This window comes from Aythya fuligula, chromosome 3 (genome assembly GCF_009819795.1).
Source record: "Aythya fuligula isolate bAytFul2 chromosome 3, bAytFul2.pri, whole genome shotgun sequence".
NCBI classification, from domain to species: Eukaryota; Metazoa; Chordata; class Aves; order Anseriformes; family Anatidae; genus Aythya; species Aythya fuligula.
The window spans coordinates 24,673,558-24,688,762 of record NC_045561.1 but is presented as its reverse complement, the minus strand read 5'-3'; the positions used below and the strand labels follow the sequence as shown (position 1 = coordinate 24,688,762).

The window sequence follows — 15,205 nt, the reverse complement described above, 5'->3', positions numbered from 1 at the left end:
GAGTCTCTCTCCTTGGAAAAATTCAAAAGCCACCTGGGCGTGGTCCTGGGCAGCCTGCTCTGGGTGGCCCTGCTTGAGCAGTGATCTCGGACCAGGTGGGCTCTAGAGGACCCTTCCCACCTCAGCTGTTCTGTGATCCTGTGGTGTTCATTGTATTTAGTATATTGTATTTATCTCCTATAATAACTCGATGGGCAAATGTCAAGACTTCTGACAATAATACAGAAAGAATTTTAAATTTAAGTAAATTATTAAGTACAGAAAATATACTGATGTATGGCTTTTATGATGAACATTTAAAGAGTGAGTTTTATATTGAAAAAGAAAGTATACTATAATCAGGTTTTTGTTTGCAAAATGGAAGAATAGTAAATGTTGACAACAATAAATTGATCTGCATTAGCTTATTGCTTACAGTGAAGGTGAAAAATAAGGATCTTAGGAAAGCTTGGACACTTTTCTACGGATTGGGAATCAGGCAGTGCAGTATCTTTATTTCACGTTACCATCTAAGAGCTGTTTGGTGGCCTATTTAATATAGTCACAATTAAATTTTAGGGGTCAGCATCCTCTGTTGCATGTAATAGTAGTCAGCTATATAGACAGAAGATGAAAAAATCTGTTATCTAGGATGCTGAGTCTTCCAGATAACGTGCTGTGTTGGCTGGGTTGTAGCTGAACTGGTACTCATGCTCCATCGTTGCTTGCTTCCGCCATTTCAGCCCAACACCTGAATTTTGTGCAGTCTGTGAGACTGTCTTGAGAAGAAAATCGTGTAAGTTTTATACAATCAATACGTCTGTTTCCATTGTAACTGAGATGATCAAGATTTGTATAATCTCACAGTCCTTGCGATGTGTTTTTGTTGCTGTTATTCACAGGAAGCTCTCTTCAGTGCCCGCTTTAGCCCACCAAGCTGTGGAGTGCAAGTGAATAGGTTGTGGTACAAGCCAGTGGAGCAGTTCATTTTGCCAGAGGTATGTGCAGTATCAGAAGTGCTTGCAGTTCTTTTAAATCTGCCAGAGAGACTGACAGATGAAACTGGCCTTTGCTTGAGGCAGTGAAAAAAGGCAAAACAAAAACCTCTGGAGTGGTATTTTGGGGGGATATGCTGAAGTCCAGAATTTCTTTCATCATCTCATCATCACCAGTAGTTTAAAAAAAAAAAAAAGTGAAAATACAACATGATTAAAAAACAAACAAACAAAAAAAACTTGGCAATTAGTAGCAATTTCAGTATTGTGGAAACTTTTTTTCTTGTTTCTGAGTGAAAATTGTACCTGCTTAGATTGTGTGGGAAAGTTTACCAGAGAATGGGACGCTTCTTTCTGCCTCCTGCTTTTTCTGACATTGGTACAAGAGATAATTGAGGGTAGGCTGGCACAGATTTCTACAGAACAGGTGGAAAAGAGGATTCTGGTTCTGGTGCCTGGGACACAACAGCAACGTATTGTGCGCTATGATTGCAATGACAGTATGAGTTGGATAGTCATAGCTGAGATGCACATAGTTGAGATACTTAGGACTGCTGAAGTTTTGGCTCTTCCATGTCTGACAGCAGCAGTGGGGATATTGTTTGTTCATTGAGCCATGCAAGAAAGCTTCAAGGAGGTCTTCGGTAGGATCTACGTATAAAATAGCAGATGGAGTATGTGTCACAGAGGCTGACATTTGGGGTTTCAAAACTTGTCAACAGCTGCTCAGAACTTTGGGGAAATACTGCTTTCTGGGCAGCTTTAGCATTTTCAATTGTCCTGAGAAACCTGCCTAGAAACCCTTAGCTAAGCTATCAAGGCAGACTATAAAATTTTGCTTTTTTTGGTTGGTTGACCCTTTTTGCGTTTTGGAGGTACAATCCTAGGGTTGGGTTTTGATATAGAGCTACAATTGTGGCTGCTTAGGAAGGAAAATTATTAAACAGGAAGAAAGAGAATATAAGTAGGAAAAAAAATCCTGATGTTGTTACAGTGAAGGTTTAAAGAATACAAGTTGACTCAGAATGAGAATTCCAGTTCAGTAGATGCTCTCAGGTACAAGTTTTTCCTGATGGACTCCCAATACCTCTTTAAATATGTCAGCTTCCATTTTAGGCTGTTTCTCTTCATTTAAATATTATTCAAATTACTGGGCATTTGCTGCTATTTCTGTAAGTTGTCTTTGCCCTGTGTTGTTTTACTGTTGAAGATATTAAATGTTGTATGAAAGAATGGAGTGAGAGAGACTGAAGGGAAGGGGAAGATATTTGGGGCCAGTTTAGTCTCCAATGTATTCCCCTGGCTCTATGCAAATGACTGTATTTGGAAACCAGTTCTTCTTAAGGCAACTCTGCAGCTGATTAATTGGTTTGTCATCTTAAACAATTTTTTAACTTTTTGCTTTTCTTAGTAACTTGCTAATATAACATGTAAGTCTCTTCCTGTGAGACTTTGTTGCGAGTTACTAAAATTCTAGGCAGTTGTAATTTAGCTATAACGGATGGCATTTTTCATGAAAGGCAGATGGGAAGTATTTCATTTAGAAAGGGGATATTAGTATTCATATATTTCTTTGTGTGGGCAACCTTAATCTGATATATGTCATCCGCTGAATGCTTACAGGATAACATGATGTTTCTAATGTAGATTAATAGGGTTTATGCACAGCATGTAGTCTTCTCTGATACTTAAGATGCTGAAGCATACAAGATGATTCAGAAGAGATAGAACGCCCACACGTTCCTGCCTACTTGTTTGAGAGCAGTAAATTTAGCGAACAGTTTAATTGTCAAAAGATGGTTTCTGAGACAATATCTATTCTCTGCCCTTGCACCTTCACGAAGTAATGGCTTGTACAGACTGCTGAAGTACTTCATTCATCTTCTGGCTGACGTGCTTCTCTTTCTCCTCATCGGGGGGAAAGAGAGGGAAACGCAGCATTAGAATAAGCATCTGGCAGGCCAGATTGCCAAGACAGAATTGATCACTCAGCTTTGCAAGGACTGAAAGCACAGAAGAGCAGAACTACCGGCAGATAACTAAACCTCATACGTGGGGCTCTTGCAGCCAAGTCTTAGCGATGCACTTTTGCTGACAAAAAGCCACAGGCCACTTGTGTGAAAATGGGACTCTGCCATATGTGTTCAGTGCTACTGATGGGGAGTAGTTGGAGAAACAAAAAGGACAGCACTGTTTAACATTAGGAAGGGAGTTTGGCAGGGCTGCATTTTGTCAGTACACCTGTTCGGTATTCACCATAATTGCTGCCATGTTCTGGCAGCAACAGGGTTGGAATTTAAATGGGGAAAAACAGATGATGTAGTCTCAGGTGTGCCACTAGTGCTTTGCTTTCAGCATTTTTAGTCCTCGGCTTCCATTAAACAGCTTAGAGTAAGAATAGCTGAAGGCTAAAGTAATTAGAAAATTTGCTTACAAGTCTCTCAACCTGGAAAGTAAAGATAGTTTGCAGCTTTACAGCACTTTGCATTCAGGGTTCACTGGTAATAACTGTTTAAGACTCTTGGTACATGTTTGAAGTCAGTGTCAGTAATACTCAGGGGTAAGAACTTTAATGTTTCTGATTGCTGAAAAGCAAAGGGACTTACAGCCTTACTTAAAACAACTTAACAAAGGCTGTGTCTATAGAAACACAGAAGTGGGATTAAAGCCCAGTCTCTACTGCAAGAATAAAAAAGAAGTTAGAATGGTAGATGAAAGCCACTACAGATAAAGAAATTGTATGTATGGTTTTCAGTGTGCAGGGTGTTTAGGGGTCCTGACACTAAAAAAAAAGTCTCAGTGGTGGTCCACTTGCAATAGCAATGCTGTTCATGACAAATGACATCTTCCTGAACCCACGCTCTGGCAAATTGCTAGCTTGTCATCTTACCTGACCACTGTGCAGCTTTCTATTTTGTTAATCACAGCACTTTGATACTGTGATTGTAGCCAATTGTTGGTGTTCCTGGAACAAGTGCCAGAACTACATTTTACTGTACCTTGAAGTCGTACCTTAGATTTTATTCTAAATCTGGTGTTTTATCCCCTCATAGAGATATTTTTGAAGAAATACGAATAAGCCTGTCTTTCTGTTTGGGGCTTTGTTCTTGAAAATGTAGCTTATTCCATTACATAATTTAAAGTTAACAACTGCTTCCTAGCCTGCTTCGGTACAGTTCAATACTTCTCGGACTTAGGGCTTGATATTGCACAAAATTTTAAATCCATAATTTACAGCTGTTGCTTACAGAAACACAAATACACAGCAGGCATTTGGTGAGGTCCTCTTCATCATTTGTTAACGTACAGTACACACAGACCTCTTATTTCTCATTTGGAAAATAAAACTTCAGGAATTCTGACACAGATCTAAGAAATCTACAGAGTCCTGGAGATCTGGGGGTGTTCAGCCTGAAGAACAGAAGGCTCCAGGGAGACCTCATGGCAGCTTTTCAGGACTTAAAGGGGGCTTATAAAAAAGAGGAAGAGCTTGGGCAGATAGCGATAGGACAAGGCAGGATGATTTTAAACTGAAAGAGAGGAGATTTAGATTAGATGTTAGGTGGAATTTCTACACTCAGGGTGGTGAGGCCCTGGCACACGCTGCCCAGAGAAGCTGTGGATGCCCCATCCCTGGAGGCGTTCAAGACCAGGTTGGATGAGGCCTTGGGCAACCTGACCTGGTGGGAGGTGTCCCTGCCAAGGGCAAAGGGGTTGGAGGTGGGTGAACTTTAAAGTCCTTCCAACCTGAGCCATTCTGTCATTCTGTGATGTAATTAAAGAAGTAAGGGGAAGATACTGAACATGCAAATCAGGCTTGAATAAACACTGACTAGCTCCATTATTATAAAGCTGGCATTATAAATAATAGATGAGAACCTTCTGAAATGTGCAGCTCTAATTAAATACCGAGACTGCTGCAGATGTGTTAAGACCTGCTTCTGGAGAAAAGCAAAGAATTGAGCTGTACTGTAAGCTGGACATCATGGTTAGTAACTGAAGAGCTTCTGGAGAAGTTTTCTGAAGTACAAGGAAGCTGAAATGGGAAAAAGTTGAGAGGCTAGTACAAGTAAACAGACTTCCAACAGCATCAGGGAGATGTAACTACAAATACTTGAAACAAGAATTTGTGCTCTCACTACAAGAAGGACATGGAGGCCCTGGAGCATGTCCAGAGAAGGGCTACAGAGCTGGTGAGGGGCCTGGAGCACAAGGCCTGTGAGGAGCGGCTGAGGGAACTGGGGTTGTTTAGTCTGGAGAAGAGGAAGCTGAGGGGAGACCTCATTGCTCTCTGCAACTGCCTGAAAGGAAGCTGTGGGGAGCTGGGGGCCGGCCTCTTCTCACAGGTAACTAGTGACAGCACTAGAGGGAACGGCCTCGAGTTGCACCAGGGGAGGTTCAGGTTGGAAGTGAGGAGACATTTCTGTCAGAAGGAGCAGTCAGGCACTGGGACAGGTTGCACAGGGAGGTGGTGGCGTCACGAACCCTCTGGGGGGTTTAAGGAAAGGCTGAACGTGGTGCTTAGGGATGTGGTTTAGTGGGTGACATTGGTGGTAGGGCGATGGTTGGACCAGATGATCTTGGAGGTTGTTTCCAACCCTCATGATTCTGTGATAAGTCATTTCTCTGTTCTGAGGTCCACACCATCTAACAGTGTTTTTCCTGTGAAACTGGGAGAAACGAAAGTGAATGCACTCATTTAGCAGCCAGGAGTGTAATAGCCCCACAATTGCTCCATACACCCTTGATAAGGGTGAAATTGCTTTAAAAAAAATAGAAAAATATAATACTACCACCACTGTTCTTAGCTGTTCAACATACCATTTGTCCTTTTGCATGTTCTCAGGGGTTTTCAGAAAAGTCTTACATAAAACAGGTAATAGTTGGACTGTTAGGGGGATTAGCTTCAAGTTGAAATGAAATGCTTTTAAATGCAAGAAAAAATACATTTGAAAATGCAGTAATATAACTCAAATTGAGAGTTAAAAATGGAAAGTTTTAGATTCACTTGTTTTTCTCCTTTCCCTACCTGCCAAGATGTGAGGCCAGAGTTCTGTGACTCTCCTACAGTAGCTTGTGGCAGCTTTATCAGGATAAAGGTGACAATGTTTTCCTTTGAGTTTTGCTGATGTCAGGACCGTGTCTATGATCTCTGTTTTTGACGGATAACTAAAAAGCAGCACTTATTTCCAAATCTATTTTAACATATTCTTTTTGTAATGTAGTATTCTGTATTTGATTTAAAAAAAAAAAAAAAGTCAGTTCACATTTGAATGCCATCTTAATGATGTTAAAAAGCCAAAGGCTTTTACAGTAGATTCCTGTTAAAAGTTTAATGTTCTTAATGCAGATTCATGATTAGTCCTAAAAGCACGACAGTGTTACTGAGTTTCACAGATGTATTTCTTTCATCTGACTTTTTTTGAACTGTAAGTAAAACATTCATGTTGCTTGTTGAAGCTATCCATTTTGTGAAGTTGATTATTTTAAAAAACAACAACTGTTTGATTTTCATCCTTTAAAGTCTTTTAAATACCTGTGTAACAATATTATGCTCTCTTAACAGAGTTTTGAAGGCACCATTGTGTGGGAAAGCCAGGATCTTCAGGGTCTTGTTTCAAGAAACCTTCACAAAGTGACGGTGAATGATGGAGGGGGTGTTTTCAGGATCATTACGGTGAGTCAGCTCACCTTCCCTTCCACCATGTTTCCATTTTTCCCAGAAGTCTCACATATTTTGCATTTTGCTTTCCTGTGTTTCTCCATGAAACATGAATTCAGTTGGGCTTCTCCTCTGGTCTCAGAGCACAGTTTTGCTCTGCCTGGGAAAAGGACTGCGTGTTGTTGTTTTTTTCTGTGAAAAGTTTGGATACTTAAATACGCTGTGCTGTTGTAGGTTAGCCAGAAAAACTTTAAATTTTGCTCTCAGCTCCAAAACTACTTTTTCTTAAAGTTCTATTAGGTGATGAAATTAGTGTAATTGAGGTATGCAGTGCTGCTGTGGTTTTGTATTCATGGTGCCAGTAGTTTTAAGTGAAACTTTCAAAAATGCCCCAAAACATTACAGTTAAAAATCTTAGTCTTTCATTATTCAGGTTGGAATTTATACAGGGAAAAACAGATGATGTAGTCTCAGGTGTTAACCAGAATTGCTTTCAACTTACTTTATTCTCAGTTTCCAGAAAACTTCACACCTTAAAGTCAGAGGAAAATGGGTCAGTAATGAGAGATGAACTAAATTATTTCTTTCCATTAATCTGTCTTTAACAGGCAGGGGAAGGGTCATTGCCACATGAACTCACAGAAGGTGTGGAGGGTATAGCAGGTGGTTTTATCTACACTATTCAAGGTAAGTCTGCAAAACACTATCACATTTGACATTATGGAAAAAAAAAAAAAAAGGAACTTTAAAATACTTTTTTTTGAGGGTAAAATTGATGCTCTCTATGAACCTGATCAACTTCAGGTTCGTTTCTGCTAAAAATAATCTATTTTTTTAAATGCCCATTGTCAGTGTCGTGATATGGTTTCTCTGCTTGCCCTTTGTTAGCCACTCCAATTGACTTTTATCCCATAATATCCCAGATATAATTGAGCAGTCAGTCCTGTCATCTTGCCATTTGTGTAGCACTGAGGGGTGCTAAGGCCCATCCATCCTCTCTGTGAAAAATTCTTCAGTATCATAAACCATCTTCTTACCAAGAAGTTTGATATTCTTGCAAGATCTTTTTAGCTTTTACCCATAGTCAGTTATGTGATGAAGTTCAGCAGAGGCCACCTATACCAAGGCAATGCCAGTGTGGTTATATTTAGAACAAGATATTTTTGTTTGTTTTGGGTTTTATATAACAATAGCTTTTCTAATCTGCTGGTAAGAGTGGACAGCTCTTTATACTAAACAATTTTATAAAGTTGTTTTGTTACTGAAAAGGAGTACTTCTTTTTTTTTTAAAGACTACATATATATATATTTAATATATATATATAAATATATATATGTATATAAAGACTATATAATCTGCATCAGACCTTATGCAAACTTATTTTCTGTTTTTTTCTGCAACTTTTGACCTCATAAATTTGTGAATTAATTGTAGGATTTTCATAATTTCATCGAACACCTTTTCAGATTTGTTTTTTCAGTATATTGTGTATGATCCAAGAGAAATGTGTAAACTATTATGTAGATACACATCTTTGTTTAATGATGGGTGCTGTTTCTTTCAGAAGGTGATGCTCTTTTAAAAAGCCTCCATACTCGCCCAGAAAGGTTTACAAGTCACTTAAAAAGTCTTGCGAGAGAAGATACTTTACTGAAGGAAGAAAGCAGTACCTACGATGATATTGTTTTTGTAGATGTTATTGACACTTACAGAAATGTTCCAGCCAAACTGCTGAACTTCTACCGATGGTAAGTTGGAAAGACAGCATTTTCTCTTACGATTGTTGTCGTTTGTAGTGCAAGATAATCCGGCATGTTACATTATCCAACAGCTTCTGCAAAATGCATACGTCATGTGATTTCTTTCATTAAGTTGTGTTCCTCACAATTTTGGGGCACATAGTGTATCTAATTAATAAAATAATGAGATCTGTATTTCTTGGATGGTCATCCTTGGTGCCTCAATTAAGTCTGACCTGGCAAAACAGACTTCTGCTCTCAGATTCCAGGTGTCAAAATTGTCACGTGTCCTTGAATTTCTTTTAATTTGTTTCTAACTGAAAACTAGCAGCTTTAGTCTTCTAAAAGATGGCTTTTGGCCAGCTTGTAAACTTAGTGTTTTGGTTTGTGGCCATTGCCTGTTGTTGCGTCAATGGACACCACTGAAAGTAGCCAGGCTCAGTTGATTTTTACACCCTATCTTCAGGTATTTGTAGGTGTTGATGTGATCCCCCCGAGCCTCCTCTTCTCCAGGCTGAACAGTCCCAGCTCTGTCTTTCCTCGTAGGAGAGGTGCTCCAGCCCCAAATCATCCTAGTGGCCATTTACCAGACTCTCTCCATCCAGTATATCCGTGTCTCTCTTGTACTGAGGAGCCCAGAACTGGAGGCAGTCCTTCAGCTGTGGCCTCAGCAGTGCTGGATAGAGGGAGCTTTTGTGTAAAGGTGGGAAGGAAGGTGAGAGAGAATTTCCATACTGCGTTGTGTTATCTGCAGAGAATCTAGTAAATTATCACCTCTAATTTGCAGGTATTCTCATTATTCTGAGACAGTCGCTTTGATTAATTGGTACAGAGTAAGAAATATAGCTGACAGTTTTAGTTGCTTGCAATATTACACATTTACTTAACAAATTTCATGGGTAAGAACGTAATTGAAAACTGAAACATGCTTTCAATTCTAAAAAGGCAGTTTAAATGTCAAGACTTAAACCTTAGTGATCATTTCTTACAGGTTAGCAAAATCTTCAGGATTTGGTAATAAAAAGCTTAAGGAAAATAAATGCCTTTCTGGCTAAGAGAAATTGCCCTTTAAAACAATGTTTGATTAAACCAAGGAATAATAATAATTCCTAGAATCTTGAGCTTCTTTGATTATTTTACAAGTGACAGATATTAAAGTATTTCAGACAGATAAATTTTTCTTTTGTCCATATTAGAAGTGTGCTTCCCTGAGGAAGCCTACTACCAAGTTTTTTTCCACAGATGTTCCATATAAGCCCCTACAGCTGTACTACCCTTGAACTGTCTGTTCCCGAGGAATAGACTACCAACATGTAGCCATTGGCTTTTAACAGCTGTGCTGCCATCATCACCAGGCATTCACGTCCTTCTGAGGTCAATACTGTTTAAGAGAGATTCATTAGTAAATCTGCCATCTGTCCTGGAGAACAAAACTGCAAGTTTCTTCAGCTTTTACACAAATCCATGCTATGAGATTGTCATAGGATGGAGCTGTAGCTATGCCTTAGTCAATAGGGAAACCATTTAAAAGTTGAGGGAGGCAATATCTTTCCTTACCTCTTCCTTCCCACTCTGCTTCCCTAAAAACCCTTGTGGAGTGTTTTGTCACAAAATTGTAGTCCATGGGCGTTACAGCTCAGCATCTTATCACTTTTCTTTTTGGCTACAGGACAGTTGAAACAACAAGTTTTGATTTGTTGCTGAAGACGGATGATGACTGTTACATAGATTTGGAGGCTGTTTTTAACAGGATAATGCAGAAGAAACTGGACAGGCCAAACATTTGGTGGGGAAAGTAAGTTTTTTTTGTTGTTGTTGTTTATTTTTGAGAAACTGTTTTTAGTGAATGGTTTACTGCTTTAAGGCTTTCTTATGTGGGTTCCCATCTTTTGCACTTGGAAGTTAGTTATGAAAAGAGGACTTTGATACATGTAGCACTTTGAATCTTAGAATGCAAAAATCAATAGTTTACATTGATGTTCCGGAAGGTGCCTCTACAAGGCTCTTCTAGGGTGAACTTGCTGAGTACCTTACCTAGTTTTAAAATATGTTGTATGTGTATGTCTTTGCCATGGTACTTAAGTAAATAAAAGTATTACAGCAGTACGAGAAAGTTAAAATGTGAGCAAGTGCTAAAACTGTCAACATTACTTTCTCTGAAGCCACTATGATGTGGCTGGATGCCTGGGGAAATGGGGTAAACGGGAGAAACAAAACTGACTATAGTCTGCACAGTATTTTCAAGTCTGAATGTCAGGCATGGCCATCTTTCTGCTGTCTGAACTGGTGGGTCTGATTAATGATGAAACTTGTAAGTTCCAGCTGCTGTAGGGAAATCTCTTCTGGAGCATGGTTTTGGCTGTAAGACCCGAGGTTCTGATACCAAAGAGATTGTCCTTCTCCTCAGTGTCCCACCTGTGCATCCCTTTGCATTGCTGCCTACCATGGGCCTGCTTCTTGGCCAGAGATTTCTGGATGGTTGTTCAGCTTTCTGGGTACCAGCTGAGTGTACAGGAGCCTTCTAAGTGGCTTTAGGGAATCCCCCAAGCCCTCCTACCTTTCAGCTGAGCGACATCTTGTATCTTCGGATTTGAACAATGGTGAAAGTGAAAATTAAACGTTGTTAGGCTTCTCATAGAACTGTTTCTGGTGTGTGGAGCCCTTGACTTCCTGAGCAGATGATAAAGCAGTTAATGTATCTGGCTCTTGAGGTGGATTTATTGGTGGTGTCCCTTCCTTCTGCTCCTCTGAGAAATCAAACTTTGCACTCTTCACCTAGTCCTCATTATTAAGCTCTCTCTAGTTTAGATAAGTGTCTCATTTGTTGCCCACTGTTTCTTTAATCTGTTAATACTTTGTAAATCCTATCATTCTTAGAGTGATCTGAGTTCTTGTGAATTCTGAAATTGCCAGCTTACTCTGGCACTTTGTAGAGACAATGAGATCCCAATGAAACTGGGAGCTGGGTCACTTGCAAGTACTGCATGGAGCAGTACTTGTGTGCTGTCAGTTCATGGTCCGTTTTTGCCTGACACTTCCTATTGCGCGGTGGTTTTATTCACTATTTTTAAATAACCATTTAAAAAGCTTTTTTAGCTGATTTAGAGTGTTTCAGGACTGCATGGTTAGAAAACAAATACTCTGGGGATCCTACTCCAGAACTGCATCTCATCTTAGAAGATGCTTTTCTTAGTTACTGCTCTTCTGTTCTTTTAAAGCTGCAGTCACAAGACTAATCTAGGTAATTCAGGTAATTCTGCCTGTCATGTCTGCAAATGACCAGATTTTATGATACGGGTAGAAAATACCAAGCTGTTTCTGAAGGGACTGAGTCCGATGTGAATGCTGTAAATTACAAGGTGATTCACTGAAGTCAGCTCATCCACCATGTTGTAAAAAGCAATGCGAGTTCAGAATGGTACTTTTTCTTGACCTTAGTTAGGCACAAATACTCCAGATACCTGAAGATTTCCACAAAGATCTGTTTCATTTGTAATATGGTCCTCTTTTCCCTGTGGTGTAAGATACACTGTTGAGTGTAACATGTTTCATACTCTAGTACCAGAGTTGTAGGCTTGCCTTCAAATAGCCATTATGTGAATTTAGGAGGGTTTACAATGTTTTCTTCTGCAGACTGAAAAAAGAAATTTGCTGAGTCTTGCTGTAGAAAGTGTGTTAAAGTATCAAGTCATTTTATTAGGTCACTTAAAAGGAAGAGACGAGTCATGCTGGGAGGGGAAGAGTTGGACAAAATCTTTTCTGTACAGGTAATGTATTCAGCATAAATTCTCTACTGGTTGCAGTCTTCTGGTAAGACAAGCGTGAGGTACAGTGAACAAAGCTGGAATCACTCAGGAAGAATGAAGTGATTGGCAAGGCAGGTTCCCTTCGGCTTGTAGGGGGCTGCACCTCTCCTGCCGTGACTCGCCAGAGCGGAGGATGCAGAGTCTGAAGTAGATCTGGGCATCAGCTGTGGCTTACCTGCTGGGGGTTTGAACGTGTCAGCTTCAGCTGTGCTGTGCAGTCTGACAGCAGGTCTGACACTCCACCCGAACTCCTCGCTGTTGGGGCTGGTTCTGAGGCGACAGTACTTCACAGCTTACTAAAGGTTTTAGCTGCTTATGCTCACGACTAAATTCAGCAGTGCTTGAACCCATTTGCAAAAAGCAGGGAGAACCTGCTGCATCGACACAGTTACAGCAGTTAGATTGTAAGGTAAGAGGAACGTGATGCCAGCCTGTTCCTGGACAGCACAAGCAGACACCACAACCTGCCAGGGGCAGCAGGGCTGCGTGCTGACAGCGTGCCAGACTTCTGCCACTCGGTCTGGGGATGGGACTGTGCAGGCCACGCTTCTGGCTTTCTGCAGGCATTTCATAGTAAATAAAACGTTCCCTGGGGAAGGAAGCTGCCAGGACGGTGTTTGTAGTTCAGTGATGGCAGCCTTTGTTGAACATCTGTTCAGTTGAGTTTCATTTGGAAAATAGCTTGAGAAGGTGGTGGCTCCCTGAAAGCTTCAACAGCAAATCAGCATTGAGAACATAAAGCTGGGCCTAGCATCCCTTTCCAAAAGATAAGATGGTCTCATCTGCTCTAGTCATGACTAAGTTTTCTAGGTAGAAATTTGGTCTAGCATGGCTATTCTTGGTAGTGGATCAAAATCCAGTGCTTTGTCTTGCTTCCTGTGTTTAAAGCAGCCCCAGGTTTTCTCAGGAAGATGGGCTGTGTCACACTGCTGTATGTGTGTGCCTGCTGGGGGCACTGCCTTTGTCTGGTGCTATAACCAAAGGGGATTGGGCACAGATGTGGCTGTCAGAGAACCAACACAGTGATGTTCACACTTGCCTGGACTGAAACACAGCAGTGGTGCAGATGTGTTAAAGACCTGACTGTCAGTGTTGTGTTTGTTTCTGTTCTGAGAACCTCCTCAAGATCAAAACCAGACAATAATTGCACTTTCAGGTGTTGTGTTGGATTAGGTATGTGCTCGAGAGAAATGAGGCTATCTGAACTCCTTCTACTTCTTCCCCTTAGTACTGCTTGCTATTATTGATACTTCAGTGGGCAGCTGTGTTTATAGGTTTCTCGGAGGGTCGTTGTACAAACATCTCACAGGTCTAACGTGCTCTTCAGTTTCAGACTGAACTGGGCAGTTGATCGAACTGGGAAGTGGCAAGAGCTGGAGTACCCAAGTCCTGCGTATCCAGCCTTTGCTTGTGGGTCTGGCTATGTCATCGCCAAAGACATCGTTCAGTGGCTGGCAAGCAACTCTGAAAGATTAAAGACTTACCAGGTATTACAGCTTTGATTCGGTTCTTCTATCTTAAACTGCTTTGGGGAGCAGCACATGCACTGGATGAGTGGGAAAGAACACTGCCCGAGTGTGAGTGTTGGGGGCTCCTGGCTGATGCTTCAGCTTATTGCAGTGCTTTTGCTCACTGTGCTTAGTGTCCCTTCCAGCTCAAATCACAGCTGTTTTGGACTGAGAATCTGGTGTGGTAATCTTGTTTTAGTACTGTCTGCCCCGTGACAACAATTTCCCCACAGAAAAGGTGGGGAGAATTAATTGGACACCTGTAAGCTACTCAGGCATAGCTTTTTGTAGGTGCCCTTTTTACTGCAGGCACATGCTTCATGCTCTCCTGGTGCTAATACCTATTTTTTTTCCCACGTGTTGTCTCAGGGTGAAGATGTGAGCATGGGCATCTGGATGGCAGCTATAGGACCCAAGCGATACCAAGTAAGTCTGCAGAAATTTTCAAATCTTATGGGAAGAGATCATGACTGTTGCTCTAAGTAGCATAAATAATATAGGGGGATCAAAAAAGTTTGCTTTTTACAAAAATTGAAACAGCCATTGGATCAAAATACAGAAAACACTTGCTAAAATGTATTTAAAACAAACAAACAAACAAACAAAAAAACCACAAACCCATCCTCCATCCCCCAATTGCAAGTTCTTTGAATAGCTCTAGCAGCTCAGAAAGGGAAGTCTGCCTCTAGGCCTCTAGTTGGTGACCTTCGTGTGCAAAATGTATCGCCATAAACAATGAAGACCTGATTCTTGGAAATAAGGTTTGTTGAGCACTGAATTCTTTCTAAGAAATATTGAAATTGCTGTCTCTCTAACAGGATAGTCTCTGGTTGTGTGAGAAGGCATGCGAGAGTGGTATGCTGTCTTCCCCTCAGTATTCTCCCCAGGAACTGAGAGAGCTCTGGAGAGCAAAGGAGCTGTGCGGAGATCCTTGTAGATGTGAGGAAAGATGAGGGACTTGCCTTGGATAACAGGGTAGCATATAATAAGGATGGAAAAGTGTACATCAGGATTCCTTCTTGGAATAATACAGAATATTAAGGTATCCTTTAATGTTGGGTTTCAACTAAAGCGTAACAATATTTGCACATCCCTTTTGATAATTACAAGTGGACTGATACTATTCATTTTCTATAGTATAGATGTTGATCTGACAAAAACCAAAATGTTTAAGATAAACAGTTTCCTTTTTATATGAAGTCAAAGACCTACTTGTAATTAATAAATGCACATACGAATGCCAACTAGCCTGTCTTTTGTAAATTGAAGTACTACTGATTTAACTCTGTATAGAGCCGTACCAGGATCCACTGGAGAGCTGTGCTTAGTACCAGGGCGTCTGGTAAGTCTTGCTGCAGCAGGTTCCATGCAGTTTGAGGGGTTGTTCTCATCTGTGCAGGGGCTGGGACAGCTAGGGTTTGGGATTTGTTAGGTTTAGTTTGTTTATACCATTATAATTTTAGATATATATATATTAAAAAAATAAATCAAAGTTTGCTTATACCAAATCTTGAA

The 15,205-nt window shown here is 40.6% G+C and overlaps 1 protein-coding gene across 2 annotated transcripts in view; it reads left to right on the top strand.

Moving 5' to 3' along the window:
• The window catches only part of B3GALNT2 (beta-1,3-N-acetylgalactosaminyltransferase 2), a 28,797-nt gene extending 13,863 nt beyond the window's left edge, over nt 1-14,934 (top strand). For both annotated transcript variants that reach the window (XM_032183788.1, XM_032183787.1), the window contains exons 5-12: nt 882-977; nt 6,541-6,651; nt 7,245-7,323; nt 8,202-8,385; nt 10,046-10,171; nt 13,510-13,669; nt 14,060-14,116; nt 14,509-14,934. In XM_032183788.1, the coding sequence (XP_032039679.1) occupies nt 882-977; nt 6,541-6,651; nt 7,245-7,323; nt 8,202-8,385; nt 10,046-10,171; nt 13,510-13,669; nt 14,060-14,116; nt 14,509-14,643 (948 nt within the window). In that variant the 3' untranslated portion in view covers nt 14,644-14,934. The remainder of the gene's footprint in view (nt 1-881; nt 978-6,540; nt 6,652-7,244; nt 7,324-8,201; nt 8,386-10,045; nt 10,172-13,509; nt 13,670-14,059; nt 14,117-14,508) is intronic.
• Nucleotides 14,935-15,205: the final 271 nt, after the last annotated feature.